This window comes from Pelodiscus sinensis, chromosome 20 (genome assembly GCF_052426305.1).
Source record: "Pelodiscus sinensis isolate ZL-2025 chromosome 20, ASM5242630v1, whole genome shotgun sequence".
Classification (NCBI taxonomy): domain Eukaryota; kingdom Metazoa; phylum Chordata; order Testudines; family Trionychidae; genus Pelodiscus; species Pelodiscus sinensis.
Genome location: NC_143071.1, coordinates 28,863,971 through 28,885,193, shown reverse-complemented (window position 1 = coordinate 28,885,193; position 21,223 = coordinate 28,863,971). Strand labels below are relative to the sequence as shown.

General features: G+C 44.1%; 1 protein-coding gene across 3 annotated transcripts in view; it reads right to left on the bottom strand.

Annotated features, from left to right (window-relative positions):
• The window catches only part of MYH10 (myosin heavy chain 10), a 144,483-nt gene that overhangs the window by 89,368 nt on the left and 33,892 nt on the right, over nt 1-21,223 (bottom strand). For all 3 annotated transcript variants that reach the window (XM_075903462.2, XM_075903463.2, XM_075903464.2), the window contains exon 4: nt 9,416-9,443. In XM_075903462.2, the coding sequence (XP_075759577.1) occupies nt 9,416-9,443 (28 nt within the window). The remainder of the gene's footprint in view (nt 1-9,415; nt 9,444-21,223) is intronic.

Below are 21,223 nucleotides of genomic sequence, written 5' to 3'. Positions count from 1 at the left end.
TTTAATCTGCAGAAGAGAAGAGTGAGGGGAGATTTGATAGCAGCCTTCAACTTCCTGAAGGGAGGTTCCAAAGAGGATGGAGAGAGGCTGTTCTCAGTAGTGACAGATGGCAGAACAAGGAGCAATGGTCTCAAGTTACAGTGGGGGAAGTCTAGGTTGGATATTAGAAACAACTATTTTACTAGGAAGTTGGTGAAGCACTGGAGGGGGGTGGAATCTTCATCCCTAGATGTTTTTAAGTCCTGGCTTGACAATGTCCTGGATGGGATGATTTCATTAGGTTGGTCCTGCTTTGGTCAGGGAGCTAGACTTGATGATCTCCTGAGGTCTCTTCCAGCCCTGGGACTCTGATTCTAGGATACATGACACTTGAATTTTGAGGGGCAAAGATAAGCCTTGTTCATAAGAGGGATGCATTAGATGCTGTATACCTAGACTTTAGTAAAGGGTTTGATACAGTCCCAGATGAGATGACCTTATCCATAAGCCAGGCAAATACAACCTAAATGGGGCTACTATAAGGTGGGTGCATCTCTGGTTAGATAACCATTTTCAGAGAGTAGTTATTAATGGTTCACAGTCATAATGATAGGGTATAACAAGTGGGATTCCACAGAGAACTCCCTGCAGCTCCTTGTCAGGTCAGATCCCAAAGATACTGGACCAGGGAGGTCCAACCTGTAGAACTATCCACATTTAAGAATATTAAACACAGATAACGCACTGCACCTAGTATCTTGACATCTTTTTAATAATCCCGGGAAGAAACCAGTGGCCATACCCCAACCCTTGGCTCTGGGCTCCTCAACCCCCACTGTGACTCCCACACTCACCCAGCCTCCTGCTCTGAGCCCCTTACATCCCCAAGACCCTGCCCTGATTCTTGCACCTTGCACAATGCCAGTCCCCATCCCTGAAGAACCCAGGCAATGACAGGTAAGGCTTCTAGTTTATGGACAAATGCATAGAACATCTAGAATTCAGTCCATTCAAAATAGTGACTCTCGTTCTAGAGACCAAAAACTGTCAGAACACATTCTTCCTGAAATTGTTGCTTTGGCTGCCTAACAATTTACATTGAAGCACTTCAGACAAGCTTCTTTAACTCAGCAAGTCACATTCAGAACAGTTAGAACACTAGAACTAGAAGGGACCTGGAGAGGTCAGAGTCCAATCCCCTGCCCTCACCATCTAGACCATCCCTAATAGATGTCTGTCTAACCTGCTCTTAAATATTTCCTGATAGAGATTCCACAACCTCCCTGGGCAACTTATTCCAGTGTTTAATCATCCTGACATACGTGACGTTTTTTCCTAATGTCCAACCTAAAACCTCCCTTGCTGCAGTTTAAGCCCATTGTCATGATCAGAGGTTGTGTTCTCTATTTCAGCTCTGATTCAGAAAGTAAAGTTAACAACTGTTATTAGCACCCCAGCACTTGATTTCTCTGCCTAGCAAGCCCAAGCTCCTACACTGATCTTTGAAGGCAAGCTACTCAAACAGATTGAGTACAGACAATTCTACTTTGGGGCATAAGAGAAGACATTACTGTGAAGAGCACATTATTCCACCTTGTGCTGTAAAAGTCCCTGTGTAATCTGCAACGGACTTGACTTAAATGCTGCGTTGGGTGATCCAGCAGCATCCAAAAGCCCCTCACTGAAATTCCAGTTTCATTACACAAAGTACTGTATATGATGGGTATGATCACAGAGGTCCCTTTGGGGCACTCTTCCCTTGTGCTGATCATACCACTGATCTCCCATCCATGCTCCTTCTTCCCAAGATGTAAGCCCTCTGCTTGTGACTTTCCCCTTCCACGTTCTTGGGATTACTCAAGCTGGTCAGCACAGCCAGCAAGAACTTCCATTTATTCCACTGTTTTGTCCCACAAACACTGCTTATTATCATTAGCCATAGTCAGGAACAGTTCCTGAACCACAAAACCACATGGGCCTTCAAAGATTAATTCCTTTCCCTCCGCTCCACTTATCTAGCAGATCTTATTTGATTTACATAAGACACATTATTTAGCCCAGCACCTTAAAGGAATCAAAGTTTAGCCCCAAAACTTACAGGATAAATCTGAAATGGTTTTAAAACCAAATCCTTGAGTTTACCATAGTTTGAAACATCTCCAATAAGCATATTGTTGAATGTGCCTAAGACGCTCACAATCAGTTTTGCAACCAGAGTGACCATCTTCTGATCCTCAGGAATTGAATGGCTGGCGCACACTCTCAAAAGGTGATGAAATACTCAGTGATGCCTGTAGACTCATAATAAGGTGGGTACAGTCAATTCCACTTGTGGATTTTTGGAGAGGTGGATCTTGCTGCATTGGGATTCTGTTTCTTCCAGTCCTGTACAGCCAGTTCATTCGGTCTCTTTCTCCCTCTCTGCTCTTGTTCTGTTCCAGATCAGGGTGCTCTAATGAGCAACTTTTGGGGCTTCTCTCCGGGCTTCCAATTCTTTCTCGTTCAGTGTTCCAGGGCTAACCCTCTGGGCTTCCATGGCTCTCTCATGAGCACCTTTTTGGGCTTCCATGCCTAATTTCCATAATTCCATGTCCTATGTTATTTTTCCTTCTCTGCCGCTTGGGCCCTGTGAAGTTCGAATTTCTTTTGAGCCCCTCTCACTCATTTTGCTGATTTTCCTGCCTCTATTTCCCTTGTCCACAGTAAGGGAACAGTAAACAACAAACCAGTGACTATTTTGTCTGTTCCCCAGCCACCAAACTTAGCACACAAAAGCAACCAGCTGCGCACACTATCCTGCCAACTATGCCACTGTGACTAGTACAATCACAGGGGACCTCTTGAGGCTGTCACCTGGTGTGCTGGACATACCACTGAGCTTGCCTACTGCCCTCAGGGGTGTCCAACCACCCTGTCCTGGTCTCTCCCAGCTGGGATAACAACTCCAAGCTGAGCTGAGCTGGTTCAGTGTTTGAGTTGCTCTGCTGGGGGAGCTGTTACCCAACTATACTCTCATGAGGGCAGAGAGGGGCTGGAAGTAGGGTTGCCAGGTGGTTTCAACAAAAATACCGGACACACTTGACAGGACATCACAATCTACATTACATCTTATTTAGAAAATACCAGACATTTATGTTCTCAGTTTGCTTCCCAAACAGAAAGCTCAAACACTGGACTGTCCAGTACAAAACTGAACACCTGGCAAACCTAGCTGGAAGAATTATAGTCACAAGGTTCCCCAGAAAATATACCATTTCACTCAAACACTGAGGACAGGAAGCAACTTCCCTCAGAGATGACTGGATCCCCTCTTCAGGAGCTGAGGAAGCGAGTTATAGCTCATAAAAGCTTATGCACAAATACCTGAATAAATCTGTTACTCTAGTGGCACTTTAAAGACTCTTTCTTGTTTTTGCTGAAACAGACTAATGTAGCTGCCTCCTCTGAAACTTACTAGATACCAAATACATGGAAGCATATACCTAATGTCTGCTGGCACAGGAAATAAACTGCAGAAACAATTGCAGCCAAAGGGGCTTAGCTTCTTCCTTTTTGGTGGTTGTGCTAAGTAAGCTTCTTTGTTAGCTGCTGCCAGACAGTAATGGATGGATCCCTCACCTACTAGAAACAACTGGATAATTCAGAAAGGAAGACTGCAGATTAAAGATCATCTAGACTGCTTGCCACATCTGGAAGAAAAGTGAGAGGTACTTCTGATTATCTGGACTGGTTCAGAAAATCCAAGAAATGGTTTTACTTTATATATACTATTTATATTTGTTTCATCTTCTTTTAGATGGTTCATATCTTTTCACATCAGTTGCCAGAGGAATGTTAGGAAGCTGGAACTCACCCAGATATTGTGTACAGAAATGCTTGGTATTTGCTGCTGTTCTCATTTTAAAAGTAAATTCGGTTTCCTCACCACTCCAGTCTGAAGCCAATTCAGATTTTATATCCTTGTTTGGCTTCATGCATCTGTAAAATGACTATCAATCTTAGTCACCATTTTGAATGAATACCATAAGCTTGTGGTAAGGTTCTCAGATTTAGATGGCCAGCAAAGATATTTAACATCAACAGAGTCCTACAGCTAACAACAACAAGTCTAAGAAAGGCTTGAGCATTTCTCATAGACCTCCAATACCCCATTACAGACGTTATCTCAGAGTTACCAGTCTAGAACACATTAGCACACTCTCCCATTTAATCATAATGGGCACCAACAACAGTATAAGAAATTTTGTTACCTCCCTTAAACTCAAGTATCTGGCATTCCCTTGCTGGAGGGAAAGCTTCTACAGTCCTTGTTTGAGGCCAACATTGCCATTTCCATTGAAGGGTGTTACATTAGTATGATTACTGCCATTTCTCAACCGAGACACTGATGTTGGGGCATTTTGTTTATAATATTGGTAGCTACTGAAGACAGAACATAAGACACATTGTCAACCACATCTGCATCAGTACTTCATGCTGGTAGCAACAGCCCATTTACACCATTCCCAGAAAACAGGTACTGGGTTTCCAACCCTAGACAAACTCAGAGTATCAGCACTATGATCCTCACTAATCACTGGCATTAACAACTAACTAAAGGAGGCTATAAATGGATAGATACAAGATAAGCAACTGAGAGCTGGTTTAATAAGCAACTGCTCCTGAGAGCTGGTTTAATAATCCAGGAGAACTATAGTAAATTCCTATCAGCAATAAAGATCTGCAGGTTCCTCTGAATCATTTACCCTCCCAAGAATGATCTTCCTATTGGCAGGCAGGCAAAACTGAATCCAGTATGCTATGGAAAAAAGTTAGAACTCCATAGCTGCCGTTACAAATCTTGCCCAATCATCCAATCCCACCTACATTAAGGATGAAATCATATATCCAATTAGCACCCAAAATCTTAGATTTTAAATAGTGGGCAACAGAAGGAGAACACAGAATGGTTAGAACTTTATAAGCAAATCAATCTTCAATGTTTTTTTCCTTAGCAACACCTGAGCTTTAAGGGACATTCTTCAGTCAGAGGGATGGTTGAAGTTTGTCCATATTGGGAAAAGCCATTAGCAGTTTTCAACGTATCAAACAACTCTTGAGATTTCACTGATTAGATGCATCTCAGACACTCTTTAGAATCTCTCAAGGGGCTCTTTAAATGACTTGAAGTAAACTAGTGCCAAAGACACCATTTTGTTAAGTGATGATACATGATCACCCAAATCTGGTTCTTCCCAACTGCAACAGGTGGTCTGGCCAGAGACGATGATGGGTAAAGTTGACCTTTGATTAAGATTCCATCTCTGCACTCAATTGAGATGTCAGACACCCATAAGCCCAGTAAGTCGGCAGTAGGGATGTGAACAGCAGCAGAGACTGGCCATCTTCCACACAGCTGGGGAAGGGGCAGCGCCAGTGGCAGCACCACACATGGAAAAGAGTAGTCGTATCTTAAACACACTTCTTTTAATATTTTGACCAGAACCACGCAGTAATTAATAATCATTATTGACATACAGAGGTCACATGACCTCACTACTTCTACTGTATGGGCCTCTATATAAGCAGAATAAAATATTGACCTTCTTAATAGCACTACAGTAAACTTCTGATAATCCAGCACCTTTAGGACCCAGAGGGTGCTGGATTATCAGATATGCCGGACTATCGGAAGGGGGGGGCTATGAGGGATCTGGGGTGGGAGGAATGCGACCCCACACCCCTCATAGCCCCCTCTTCCGATAGTCCGCCTCTGACCCAGGCACCCCCCGATTCAGCCGCTGCTGGTCAGTTTCAGCAGCGGCTGAATCGGGGACACCTGCAGCAGAGCAGCTGGGGTGCTGCCGGATTGGTCCCGCAGAACCGAGGGGCAGTGCTACAGGACCAACCCGGCAGCACCCCAGCTGCTCTTGGGGATGCCTGGGACAGAGCAGCTGGGGTGCTGCCGGGTTGGTCCCGTAGCGCTGCCCCTCGGCGCTGTGGGACCAACCCAGCAGCACTCCAGCTGCTCTGCCCCAGGCATCCCCAAGAGCAGCTGGGGTGCTGCCGGGTTGGGCCCGCAGCTCTGAGGGGCAGCGCTACGGGACCAACCCGGCAGCACCCCAGCTGCTCTGCCCCCGGCATCCCCAATTCAGCTGCTGGTCAGTTTCAGCAGCTGCTGAATCGGGGAAGCCAGGCGCAGAGCAGCTCCAATTGTCTGGCTGCCCGGAGCACTTCCAGGTTCCCAGTGGTGCCGGACCATCAGGGGTGCTGGAGCATTGGATGCCGGACCAATGGAGACAGAAATGTAGCCGTGTTAGTCTGGGGTAGTTGAAGCAAAATGCAGGACAATGTAGCACTTTAAAGACTAACAAGATGGTTTATTAGATGATGAGCTTTCGTGGGCCAGACCCACTTCCTCAGATCAAATAGTGGAAGAAAGTAGTCACAACCATATATACCAAAGGATACAATTAAAAAAAAATGAACATATATGAAAAGGACAAATCACATTGCAGAACAGAAGGGGGATGCGGGGGGGGGGGGAGGGGGAGGAAGGAAGGTAAGTGTCTGTGAATTGCTGATATTAAAGGTAGGGAGAATGGGATGTTTGTGAGTTAATGGTATTACAGGTGATAATTGGGGAAACTGTCTTGGTAATGGGTGAGAAAGTTCAAAGTCTTGTTAAGTCCTTGTTGGCAAGTGTCGAATTTTAACATGAATGACAGTTCAGAGGATTCCCTTTCAAGTGCAGATGTAAAAGGTCTTTGTAGCAGAATGCAGGTGGCTAAGTCATTTAGAGAGTGTCCTTTCTGGTTAAAGTGGCAAGAAACTGTTTTCTCTTTGTGATCTTGTCTGATATCTGTTTTGTGGGCATTAATCCTTTGGCGAAGTGTCTGAGATGTTTGTCCAATGTACATAGCAGACGGACACTTTCGGCACATGATAGCATAGATTATATTTCTGGATGCGCAGGAATATGTGTTCTTGATCTTATAACTCACTTGGTTAGGTCCAATAATGGTATCAGCAGAATGAATATGTGGACAAAGCTGGCAACGGGGTTTGTTGCAAGGGAAGGTACCAGGGTTGGTATTAGTGTGGTATGTCCTGTGGTGGTTGGTAAGAATCATCTTGAGGTTAGGTGGTTGTCTATAGGAGACTATGGGTCTGTCTCCCAGAGCCTCTTTGAGTATGGTATCCTGTTCCAATATAGGCTGTAGTTTATTGATAATGTGTTGGACAGGTTTAAGTTGGGGGTTGTAGGTGATGACAAGTGGTGTTCTATTGTTGGTTTTCTTGGGTCTGTCTTGAAGTAGATGGTTTCTAGGTATTCGTCTGGCTCTTTCAATTTGCTTTTTTATTTCTCTGGGTGGGTAGTTGAGATTTATAAATGCTTGGTAGAGATCCTGAAGCTTCTGGTCTCTGTCAGTGGGGTTAGAGCAGATGCGGTTGTATCGAAGGGCTTGGCTATAGACGATGGATCGTGTGGTGTGTTCTGGATGGGAGCTGGATGCATGTAGGTAACTGTATGAGTCGGTGGGTTTTCTGTAGAGAGTGGTGTCTAATTTTCCATTGTTGATTTGTACGGTGGTGTCCAGGAAGTGGATCTCTCGTGTAGAATGGTCCAGGCTGAGGATGATGGTGGGGTGTAGGTTGTTGAAATCTCTGTGGAATATCTCCAGTGTTTCTTGGCCATGTGTCCAGATCATAAAGATGTCATCGATGTACCGTAGGTAGAGGAGGGGTGAAAGGGGACAGGAGTTGAGGAAACATTGTTCTAGGACCAATGGAGTTTTACTGGAAATTGAAGCACTTGTTAAAATGGTTATCTGCTATGATCCCTGAGTCCTCTTCAGTAGGACTGCAATTCCAGGATAGAGAACATCTTCCAAGTGTCACCTACATTCATTGTTCCAAGATGCACGATCCTGTATTTGATTGTATTAAGGCACACCTTGGTCAAGAAAGCCCATTTTACCAAGAAACTGAAGTTAGCTTGTAGAACCAATCTGTATCAGTATTAATACTGCAAACACCTGTGCAGTCTGCATGCTTAGTAGTAATGATTTTATGTTTTCTTCCAGGTTGTTGATAAAGATATTCAATAGCAATGAATCAAAAACACGTGGGACTTCTCCAATATCCTCACTGAATGGTGATGCCATTTACAGTTACAGCTTGAAATTTACTAGTTAGCTGGTTTTAATCCACGCTATACTGATTTTGTTCAGTGCTACACTGGAAAGATTCCCACTGTTCTGCTGGGTTGTCTGTTAGTGCTAAGGAGCAAGACCTTGGAGCTTCCAGACATCAAAAGCAGAGCAAACAGTTTATTCTTGCTTTGGGGGACAGTGTCTTAAAACCATCCTGCTCATAGGTGTTTTTCCATGTTACAAAAAAACAAAACCCAAGACACAAGAACACCCATTTGAACACTACTAGCCGGAACCCACTTTTCAGCGAAAAGGTGAAGGGTAGCCTTGCATTTGGATTATACTATCTCCTACCTTGGGAAAAGCCAATCCTTCTCCAGCTTTTCAGGAAGGAAAATTTAGACTTTTTGCTTCTGGTTGGATAGGCAGACATCCAGTATGCTAAGCTTTGGGTGCCCTTGGTTAACCTACAAGCATGTGTGTCCTGGAACATCTGCAGTAGCACCTAAACTGTCCTTCACAGATGTTACCAATAATGAATTAATTAGCAATCAAAGTAAGATAGGAAGTCTAACATAAACAAGCCCTTAGGAAAAATGTTTTGAAGTTAAATAAGTCAGCTGGCTGAGGGCTAGCAGACAGAGCTGTGACTGACAGGGAAGATTGTAAGATAGATAGGAATTCCTTCAGATGCTAAAATCACTCAGGTAGTGAAGATCAGAAAAGAATTGCAATCTAAACTATTAGCCAGCCGGAGAGAGAAGAATAGAGAACCAACTAGTTTCTTCAGAAACTCATTTGTGTTTGAAGAGGTCTCACTTTGCTTTTAAATGACCAAACAATATCCTTAGCACTAGACACCATCAAAATATAAAAGGCTTTTTTAAAGCATCTTAGAATTCTGAAGTTGAGCCTGCCAAGTTTAAATCTGATAATTTTCTACAGTTATTCAACTCGTCTCTACACTATGAAGTTACAGTATGGTTTAACATTATCAGAATATTCATGATCCATAAATAGAGAATTATTTATGTTCTATTTAAAAAAATCAGAGTAATAAATGCTATTTAACACTTGAAAGTGTTGATAGTGATACAAAGTTCAAGTGAGTCACTTTATTAATAAAACATCACTATACCAGACTAGATTAGATTGTATATTATGTGCTCCTAATTGTTACAAGCAGCTGCTAAAAGATAGCACAAAGTAACGTGGGCAATAATATCTAAGTTCCTTGTATTATCACTAACAGTCATTTTTTAGTTAACTTATTAAATCAATTTTTTTTTTTTTTTACTTACGTGCAAAGAATTGATTGGTCCTCACGGTCTGTAAAACAAAGAAAAAAATATAAATGGTGATTTTGCTCTGATATGTTGCAATTGCTACATGGTTATATAGCAAGGAGATCCACAAACATGAACTTTTTCTAATTCAGCAATTTAAAAAAAAATCCAGTTTGATTCGGTGGTGTTTTAGCAGCATTCTGAAGTTATTTAAGTTCTGAAAAAAATATTTTCTGCTCCCTGTTTATAAAAGGGTCTTTTCAGCAAGAAGAGAGACTGACTAGTCAAGGAAACAATTAAACTATCTATACAGCAAGTGCTGGCCAAGGAAGACTGTACTAATGTAAATTACTGTATTATATACAAAATTATTGTCATTATCAAAGTAGTCTACAATTTTCCAGATAGAAAATTGTGTTTCTAGTGCTTTATGTTCCCTGCACGCAGTCTCCCAGATTCACTGGCTACAAACTAGTATTCAAGTACTTGGAAACAGCAAGAATGTCTGAAGCGAATATAATTTTCACCTACAGCTTCTTCTTGTGAATATGTAAGCTCATAAGTGCTGTTTCAATTCAGTTTATTCAGAAAGGAGAGTTGCCAACAGGATGCCTAGCAAGATACAGAACAGAACTAAACCATGAAATGCAATATTTGCTCAGCACAACTGTGCACTTAAAAGAACGCCTGACGAAAGGGTCTTGAGTTACAGCATCTTTACATGCCGCTTTTCAATATATAAACCTTATTTTTCAAGAGCTGTTACAACATACTTTACATGTGCCCAACAGTTTTTCTGGTGATTAAGATAAAGAACAAGCCTCCCCCGTGCTAACTTTTTCAGTAAGATCAGCATCTCCTCATGCTATGAAACTGCCCCCCCCAGTCTTCTCTCAAACTGGTTCTACAGCCATCTGCGTAACCATCACCAAGGTAGCTGACAAACTTGCTCGGCTCCTGGGCAAGGTGGAGAGCTTGCTTTGTGCTCCCAGAAGGGATAAACCATGGGCAGGAGGGACATGGCTGTAGGGAGCTAGCTCTCAGCCATGGCCACCCTTTAGCCCCCCTCCAGGGAGGGCTCAGAGCTGCCCAAAGCAGGGCACAGGTCCCCAGCAGTGATTTAAAACAGTGTTTTTCAACCAGTGGTATAAGTATCCTTAGGGGTACTTGAGAAGTCTGGTGGGTACATCAACAATTGAAATTTAGAGAAAACTGAATTTTTGTTTTAAGTTTTATAGAGTTATTATTTTTGTACTTTACACCCAAAAATGTCATTGCCTGCCCAGCTACGATTAAGTTATTTAAACAAATGTGTTGCAATGGTAGAAAAAACACAAAAACCTATGTGTGTAAACTGTAGGTACTGGGGGTACTTCATAAAAAAAAAAAGAAAAAAGGTTGAGAAACACTGATTAAAGGGCCTGGGGCGGTGTCTAGGAATCTTGGATCCTTTTGAATTGCCAGGCCCAAGGCAGTTGTTCCCCACTGCCCCCCCCCCCCCCAACCCACACACCCCTATAAAAGCCAGTTCTGGAGCTGACCACAGAAATACAGCTCCAGCTGCAGCCACAAAGGTTATGTGCACTGCTCTAGGCCCAGCAGAAGACATGGAGGGAGGAAAAGGGTGTGACACAGTCACAGCTCCAGCCCTAGCTGTTGGGCTGGAACCGCCTGGCCAGGCCTGCTACGCCACAGGCTTTAGGGAAGTGTCGGATCTGGACTAGTGAACAATCCTAGCAGGCCTACTTGTGTATCTCCATCAATGCTTACCAGATTGAGAGGATAAAAGGGCTAAAAGGCTCTGCAAATTGCTGTCCCCTATCTAAAGAAGCTGAAACCAAAAGTAACATGCTGTTAGCCCTTGATTTAAAGCTAAGGGACCCATTAAGAAACAACAAATGGTCTGGTAGCACTTTATAAACTAACAAAACATGTAGATGGTATCATGAGATTTCATGGGCACAGCCCACTTCTTCAGATGACCGAGTCATGAGTTTGGGATGTGTACACCAGAAATAAATAGGAGAGGGGAAGGGGAGAGGGGGGAAAAAAAAGGGAGGAGGATGGGAGACAGAGCATCAGTAAGTATCTAAAGATTGATTTTTGTCTGCTTCAGTTTAACTATCCAAAGTCAATAGACAAACTCCCATGTCAGGAAGGATACAACACAGAGACCTGATTGCACTTTCAATGGTTGTTAAACTGGTAGCATCCCAACCAACTTCCATCACAATTGAGTCCATTAGCATGTGAATTGAATTTGCAGATGAACTCTAATTCCAATGCTTCCTTGTGGATGTGGCTTATACAGCTGGTTTGTGACAAGACAGCGACTTGGAGATCTTTCAAAGTGTGATTTGGAAGGCTGAAGTGCTCTCCAACAGGCTTCTATAGGTTTCCTTTGCGTATATCTGATTTGTGTCTATTGATTCTTTCCTGCAGAGACTGTCTAGTTTGTCCAATATATATAGCAGTGGGGCACTGCTGGTATTTGATGGCATAGATCAGATTACTGGATGTGCAGTCAAGTGACCTTTTGATTTGGTAACTTATGTTGTTGGCTCCAGTGATGAATTCACGAGTACAGATATGTGGTCAGAGTTGGTATCTATTTTGGTTGCAAGGCTGGGTTCCTGGAGGCTTATGATGTGGTTGTGTGGCATTACCACCAGAAAGAATTCATTTCAGGTTAGGGGGTTGTCGGTAAACAAGAACAGGCTTTTCTCCCAAGGCCTCAGAGTGAGGGCTCATTTTCCAAGATGGGTTGTAGCTGGTGTATAATGTGTTGGAGGGGTCTGAGTTGTGGACTATAGGTAACAACAAAAGGAGTTCTGTTATTTTCTCTTTTGGGTTTGTCTTGAAGTAGTTCATGTCTGGGTACTTTTTTGGCTCTGTCCATTTGTTTTTTCACATCTCCAGGTGGGTATTTCAGTTTTAGGAATGTTCTGTAAAGATCCGATAAGTGATTGTCTCTATGGGGTCAGAGCAAATCCGGTTGTATCTTAGGGCTAGGCTGTATACAATAGATTGGGAAATGTGTCTGGGATGGAAACTGGAGGAATTAAGGTAAGTGTAGCAGTCAGTGGGTTTGCAATATATGGTGGTGGAAATGTGTCCATTATTTAACTGTACAGTAATGTCCAGGAAGTGGATTTCTCGCATGGACTGGTCCAGGCTGAGGTTAAAAGTAGGGTGAAAGTTGCTGAAAGGGCATGGCACCACAATATGCCAACATCGTTATGGCTGACCTTGAACGTTTCCTCAGCTCTCAGCCCCCAACACTCCTACTTTACTAATGCTACAACAATGACATCATCGTATGGATCCACAGAAAAGAGACTCTTGAATTTCACAAGGATTTCAACAACTTCCACCCTACTGACACTCCAGAATTTAAGTTTACAATAACAAAAAAAGATTAGAAGTTTGTGAATTGATGCCAGTTCTGTTACTTATTTACCAATGAGCAAATTGCAAGTATCTTTCAAAATCCTCAGAGGGGTAGCGGAGTTAATCTGTAACAGGAAAAACTTAAAAAAACCTAATAGACTAGTAGCACCTTAAAGACTAACAATACATGTGGATAGTATCGAACTCCTGTCATCTGAAGAAGAGGGTTGCACCCATGGAAAGCACATGATACCATCTACATGTTTTGTTAATCTTTAAAGTGCTACTAGTCTATTTGTTGTTTAAGTATCTTTCACTTCTAATAGAAATGAATCACTTTCAAGTTTGACATTCTTTTCCCTACAGAAAGTAATTCATTGAGAACAACTCAGGTGTATACTTGTCTTTAGTGTATTTACAGCAGAGGCTCATAAAGCAGTCATTTCTTTTTTAAAGCTACACAGAGTAGGACAAGACACTGATTAAAATTTGCTGCTGCAAATTATATTGGGGGGGAGGGGAAATCAGACAAACCATTATGTTGGTTTGCTATGGTATAATGCAAATCAAAAGTAAAGCAAATTGTAAAATTCAAAGTTGTGATTTACCATTTTGATTTTACAATATAAACTAGCGTTTAGATTTGTTGAAAAGCTTCATGGGGTAGCCAAATTAGTCTGTAACAGGAAAAACTTAAAAAACAACTAATAGACTAGTAGCACCTTAAAGGCTAACAAAACAGGTTTTGTTAGTCTTTAAGGTGCTGCCAGACTGTTCTAATAAATGGCACTTTTGCGACACTATTTTAGATATCTTATGCCACAAAACACCATGTCTGCAAAACAGTTGCAAGCCTCCAGCTGGAGATCTTTAGTACGTTGTATATTAGTTTAGTATGTTTAGTAGGATTACCTGTTGTGTTCGCTACCTCTGGGGCATCTGGCATTGGCCACTGTCGGCAGACAGGATACTGGGCTCGATGGACCTTTGGTCTGACCCAGTATGGCCATTCTTATGTGACTTGTTAAACTTTGTATAATTTCTTTACTTGTCAAGTATGGTTTACTAGAACTCTGAAATCAAGTAAGTTGGGGGTAAGCCTTGATTGATTCCCACTGCATCTTAAAAGTAGCAGTAGTTGGGCATCAGCACTACAGAGCTCAGTCTTTTTAGGCAAAGATCTACAACACATACTCTCCCCTCCAGGCAATACGAAGAGCTATACTACAGCCAACTTCCAGCAACAGTAAGGCTTTACAATCCTCTTTACACATTTTCATAATCTAGTCCAATACTGAAAGATTCAAATGACATTCCAGTGCAGTTTGTCTCTCAGTTTGCTATGGTGGTTTAGGGGAGACTGTGTATAAGATTCTTCAGTTTGAAGACAATTAGACTTCAGACAAGTTTGGGGGATCCCTTCTTCCCCCCACAGAAGACACATGGTACAATAGTTTCTAGAGATATTTAGGATTAAATGGTAATTTTGCCATTTTCTTTCTTAACATTGTCTCTCCTTGTTCTTAGATCAGACTGAAGCCACAGAGTGCCATCAATTAAAATGCCCTCTTAAGTAGCTATTGCATCACATGATCCACAACTAAACTCCTTTTGAATAAGATAGCAGCTTACTATGCAGTCAGGAGACACTGGCTATATTTGCTAGGGGCAGCTTCTGGCTTCAATCTCATTCAGATGAAAGCCACTTTGAAATTGCAATTCTTTGTGGTATTCCCTCAGACAGAACATTCTTCAGCTTTGTTTCTAGTTTATGGGAATGAAGCAACCATTAGTTAGTCCTAAAAATGTTTCTTCAGTTGTAGCCTACAGCTACAGTTTCCCTGTATGGGAAGTTTGAACTGGGCATTATTTTTACTGAGATTACAAAACAATTTGATTTCAAACCCTGTACAGAATGCAATGTGACTTTCCCCCTTCCTGATTCTTGGTTAGGATACCCAGGGAATAAAAAGAATCCCTGGTTTATTCTGCCTTAACTGCTGCTTCTACTCCAGAGGCCCTCGGTTGAGCAAAGGGGAAACCCAACAAATTGGGCCCTTTGCCAGCTGGCTCTCTACTTAAATACTGAGGTGGGGATTACAGGTTAACAGTAAAATGAAAAGAAAAGTGAGGCTGGACAGGAAAAAGGCTGACATTGCATGGAAAGGATTCAACTGTTGGCCCATCAGAAGTAGCCAACTGAGCCCAAATCCTTGTCCATATAAGCGAATACGAAATTTTCCTTTAACACTAATCAAATTTATCTAGTGAAGGAGTCTATTTGTAGTACTCTGTTTATTCCAGTGCAGTTTTCCCTCCTCCAGTTTTGCATTCAAACAGTCCGCTGTATGAGACTCTGAACATCTGTTTTTAATAACTGTTCAAGTTACAAAGTTTTTCAAGAAATGCAATAAAATTTTTATCTGCCAGTTTCATGCTTTCAGTTAGTTCCTCTTAGTATTAGCAGAAATGTTTATTTAAGAGCTATGACCACAGTAATGCCTGATTCAGCAGCAGAGCAGTCATATGAAACCAAGTATTATAGTTTCTAGTGGTATGACTGGTATTTTAGAAAAGTATCCTATACATGGATTCTTTTCAGGACAGTATAGTTTACCAGAGGTGGTTTTTACAGTTTAATTACCCAGGGGCGGGGGAGGAACCAGTTTAGTCCCAGCTTAAGGCATTTTTCCATCTTAAAAATGGTTTCATTTGTGCACATCATAGTATATTTAGTTTTAGTTCAGGAGGAGGGATAGCTCAGTGGTTTGAGCATTGGCCTGCTAAACCCAGGGTTGTGAGTTCAATCCTTGTGGAGGCTGATTTGGGGCAAAAGTTTGTCAGGGATGGTACTTGGTCCTGCTGTGAAGGCAGGGTACTGAACTCAACCTTCAAGGTCCGTTCCCGGAGATAGGCAATCTCCATTAATTTATTTACATATATTTGGACATTAACTCAAGGCTGTACAAATAAAGCCATAATGGGTGTAACACTAATATGTAATTATATTGATCACCAGCATGTCTATTAGCCAGTTCTGAGAATTAGACACAGAAGTCAGACATATGAGAATGCTTAATGCTTCAAACCTATAACAGTGTGCAATCAGAAGCACACAGAGCTGCAGACCACCAATTCTAGTCCATTTGACCATGCACATTCTGTAGCAAGAGACCAAATCTAATGTACTGACTAGACCAAGCCTAACCCTTGGTTCTGAATGGACAGATCTAAAGTTTAAAAAAGATTTAAAGATTCACTAAAGTTCAGCCTCAGACGCTTTCAGTGCTGACAATGTGATTTTTAACATGAGTTTCCAGGCAAGTTGATTGTTCCATCAGGACTCACTGAGAATTCGGGGAGAGGGGGGGTGTTTAACACATCCGTGACTTTTTTTTTTTCTTAAGCCACGCTCCAGTGTGATGTAGAAAAGCATTTTTTCATAATTGTCAACACATTTCAAATCATGTGGGGGGGGGCGGGGGGGGTAGAGGGTAGGGTTTTATCCAGGTACAAAGAGCCAATGGGATGCATATTGATACATAACCAAATGAGTCTTCATCTTGTTTCATATAATTTTGCACTTTTTCTGTGTGTCAATTAAACTCAACACAACCATACAGTTCATTTGCTAGTGCCTTGGTTTCCTCTTGCCAGTGCAACACAGCGCTTTCAGTCTTCCATTTGCCTCCAATGTCCACTGCCGATACAGGAGGCACAGGTTTCCTTGTTACACTTGGTAATCAGTGGCTCACTGTACACATTCCTCAAGCCACCTTGCATTAATAGTCACTTTTCCATGCAATTTTGTGTGCTGCCACCCTCTAGCTATCAGTACTTGCATCTGACAGTTCCCCACTACCTGCTTTGTAGCCTAGCCATAGGTAGCTGAATATCAAATCGAAAAAAATCCCCCAACCATAAAAAATAAATCTGCAGTTTTCAAGTCTATCTTTTGTTTCACCTCTGCAATCATTTTGTGATAAACATATCATTTGTGGTTGAAAAGCTGATACTTCCTCCTTCTCTTCTGCGGCCAGCCTGGATTGCTCATTCTTTTGATGTACTTGGCAATGACAATGCAGTCTTCATCCTCAGAGTCCAATTCTAATACTTGCATATGTTTAGCCAGTCAGTGGTTCTAGTATCTTTGTTCTTCCATTGCATTATGCAACATGTTTCTTCACAACCAGCCTTTCCACTCACTTTGCCATCTTCCATGAAATCTCTCAAAATAGCCATGAAATTGATTCAAGTTGTCTTCCACCATTGCAACGCTGACCATCCATCACAGATTTCCTGAAGCAGTCCCGATTTCTAGTGTCCTGTCCTGGTGCCCCATGCAGCACTGAAATGTCCTGAAAAATCCCCAGGCTCCAATTGCAAAGCAGCTGCAGGCAGCTAATTCTCATCCCTTTCTCCCGGTTAGGGGAATACAATAGAGTCAGGGACACTTCCCAGGATTTTCTTGCTGCTGGGGAATCCAGCCAGTAGCAGCAGCAGGAAGTGTGGCCTTTTGGGAGTATGTGAAAGTAAGGAAGTGGCTGGGGCGGGGTGCGGAAAAAGTGGCCCATGGCTTAGCTATGTGGAGGGAGGGGGCGGGGGGGTGGAAAAGCAGGGCCTAAAATTACCTCCCTTGATCTGGAAAAATCCCTGATCTAGGACCAGTGGAGGTCCAACCACTACTCCAAGTCCGTTCCTGCACCCTACCTCCTGGTCAGACACCCTACCCCCAGTCCACTCCTGCACTCTCCCTGTTGGGCAGGCACCCTCCCTGCTGGCCAGGCATCCTACCCCCAGTCCATGCCTGCATCCACCATTGCTCCTGCACCTTCCCTCGCTCTCTCCCACTCCCCCTACACAGACACTACTCCCACTGCTTCTGCACTCTACCTCCCACCCAGACCTTGCAACCTCTCCCCCTTCTGCCCTCCACCTACCTCCCAAATCCTGCACCCATCCCTACCCCACTCACTGGCAGCCCTGTCACAAACTGAACCCCTCATTTTTGTCCCCACCCCACAACCAAAAAATCCACCAGAAAAGTAAATCTGATCTATGGGAAAACCTGAACCTCAGTCCTCCCTGTCTCTTCCCTTCACCCCTTGGGGCTGAAATGCCCGAGAAGTCAGGTGTCTCAGTTGGGGGCCACCTCAGTGAGGGTTGGAGGGGAGGGGTTGGGAGGAGTTTTTTTGTTTCTCACTTGTGTGGTCCTCAACTGATTTTTCTGTGGATCAATGATCCCGACCCATAAAAGGTTCCCTTTGTACTGAGATTACAAAACAACCATCTATAAAAGGAAACATTGAAATCTTGTGTTAAACATAATTAATATTTTATTTTAAATGAAGTTTGATAAACATGGGAAAGTTAAAATGCTTAGTCTGTTTAATAAATTTAAATTGTTCTCCCTAACTATAGCACTAGAAAAAATGGCTCAGGCATATTTATGTAATTAATGGTGAGTTTCCATTAGCAAATAGTGGTCCACAGAAAGATTTACATTAAGCCAGGTGGCCCACAGGCCAAAAAGGTTGAGAATCACTGAAAGAGGTACCCCTAACCTCATCTCCTCCTTCCCCCCAGCTTCCCTGCTGCTCCAGAAGAGCCCACAGAGAGATAGCATCTGTTACCACAGTGGAGAAGTCACCATGTCACTCCAGTGTGAACGAGGGACAAAAAGTCTACCTCATCTAAGCAATTGATGATTAAACAACATGTTAGGATGCCACATGAAAACACTTGGTGCATCCTCAGAGAGGCAGCATGTATCGTCTCTCTCCAGAGAGGGTTGTCATGACTTGTGTGTCTGGGTAAACAAGCCCTTTGTGAGCTCTGAAGAGGGGACATGTTTTGACTACCAGCTTCAAGGGATTTGTTCTTCTGTCTTTGGGCTGCACATTGTCTAGACCTGGATGGAGTTAGAATAACTCAGAAATGTGGTGTCAAAGCTGACACACACAGTGAAACTTGTGCTAAAGAGCCCATATCCAGTGAGAGAAAGCGCTGCTGTCAGAAGAAGTCAATTCAAAGTCTCCAATCTTCTTCAAAGATCACCTCTACCAGGCAGCGGGGCTTTGAATGATTAGTCCCTTATATTTTTGAAGGGTGACTAAATGTTAACTGGATCTTCTTGGGTAATGTCAACAGATTGCTTTGGCCTCAATCCTAGCTTAAAATTTAAATTGGATCAGGCCCTTTGTAAGCAAGTTGGGAAGTGATCTCATGTAGCAGTTATTAGGTATAATTTACATAATATAGGCATTGCCATCATGTTATTGACACACACATTTCCCAGTAGCTTTAAAATAAAAATAGCCCAGCCCCATTGATCTCTATGAGAAATGTACCTTTCAAGCAGTGGTGGTGAGAGGTTAATGACATGGTCTCTTCCACCCTGTAGTTGTCATGGTTAGTTCAGCATTGTCATTCTGGCTCTTGGAAACGGAGGACACTTGATAGTTTTGCAATACAGCCTCTCTCCGAGTTACGAACCAAACACTTGTCCGTAACTCAAGCTGTTCGTAACTCGGACCCCACTGAGTTACACGCTGTTCGTAAGCACGGGTCGCATTTGTAACTCGGGGACCGCCTTTACGATCGCTCCCATGGGAGCTTTGGTCGTAAGTGCAAACAGTCATAACTTGACCATTTGCAACTCGGGGAGTGGCTGTAACTTCAAAAAAATGCAGTTGCAGTCCATCTCCTTAGGGATGTAAATTCCCATTAATCAGGTAACTGGGTTAACATTAGGTTACACTGGGGCTGCCGCCAACTCTCAGCCCCCTCCGGAGCAGCCCTTCTCCACAGCAAGCTGGACTCCCCATGGAGAGAGGCTGCTCTGGACACTGGCACAGTCCTTGCCTGCAGGGCCCCCCAGTTCCCCAAAGACAGGGGCTACTCCGGACAAGAACAACCTCTGTCTGCAGTGGAGCTGAAACAACCCCTGCTCACAGCATGTGGAGAGCTGTTCCAGCCCCCTCTGATTACTAGTTAATTGGAACCAGTAAGTATCATCCGTTAAGAGGACTAAGGAAGTTATCCCATGAAACTATGAGAGAGTTCTGGATGATTCCCAGGTCCTGAGTCAAATGTGGCTGCATCTACTCTACAAAGCAATAGGTCTTGGATCCTGGATTTCATCTTGAATCGAGGTTGGATCCCTAGTGTCATGGGACCCTAAGTCTTGAGCATGGGTTAATGAGATTGCAGTATAGTTGCATGGGTGGCTCCTATAGTGCCCAAATCCATCCCTATTGGTAGAGGACAGTAGGAAGAGTTCTTATGGGGAGAGGGGGGGGGTCACACGACACCCTTCTAGTCATGTGCCCATCTTAACACCAGAAGTACTACACCCAGGAGTGAGACTTCTTGTGGCAGGTGGGTGGGGCCTCAGGGGTCAAGGGCGTAGCTAATATGTCCCTATTTTTGGTTTAGAACATATGGTCATTGTAACTATTGCTCATATTTAAGTATTTTAATTGAGTCACTATGTGACTGGAGTTCAACTGTAGCAGTTGTACTTCAGCCAGCCATATCACAGAACAGACTACTGGAGTAGATAACTCCTTGGTCCCCAACCCGGTGCCTGTGGGCGCAATGGCGCCTGCCAGGCCCTTTACGTGCACCAGCGGAGCAATCTGGGCTGGCCCTGCCCCTGGGCATGCAGCAGGTGCCAGCCCCGGGTGCATGGCCGGCCCCAGTCCCGGGTGTGCCGCGCAAGCCCTTGCCGGCCCTGGCGCTGGCACTGGCCTTGGCTCTGCCCCTGGGTGCGCCGCACGTGCCCTTGCCGGCCCCGGGTGCGCCGCGCATCCCCTTGCCAGCCCTGGCCCCGCCCCCGGGTGCGGCGCACATGCCCTTGCCAGCACCGGGGGCGCCACGCGTGCCCTTGCCGGCCCTGGCCCCGCCCCGGGGGCGCCACGCATGCCCTTGCCGGCCCTGGCCCCGGCCCCAGGTGCGCCGCACGTGCCCACGCCGGCCCTGGCCCCGGCCCTGGCCCCAGGTGCGCCGCACGTGCCCACGCCGGCCCTGGCCCCAGGGGCGCCGCGCGTGCCCCCGCCAGCCCTGGCGCTGGCCCCGGCCCTGGCCCCAGGGGCGCCGCGCGTGCCAGCGACGGCCCCGGCCGCGCAGAACCTGGGCGGCCCCTGCCTGGGATGGCAGCACATGCGGCTGCCGACCTTGGGCGTGTGGCGCATGCTTGGCCCCGCCCCCAGTCATGTGGCCTGTGAGTGCTCCCCCCCCCCAGGCACCCAGCAGCCCCAAAAGGTTGGGGACCACTGAAATAGCTAGACAGTTTCATCTCAAACAAACAAGTGCCTGAATCTGGGAATTCCCCTTCTTTGCTTAGCAATAAAAGTTAGCTATTAAAACATGTCATTTTCATTGCTAAACAAAGAAGGGAAATTCCCAGATCGAGCCTTTTCAGCTTCTGTT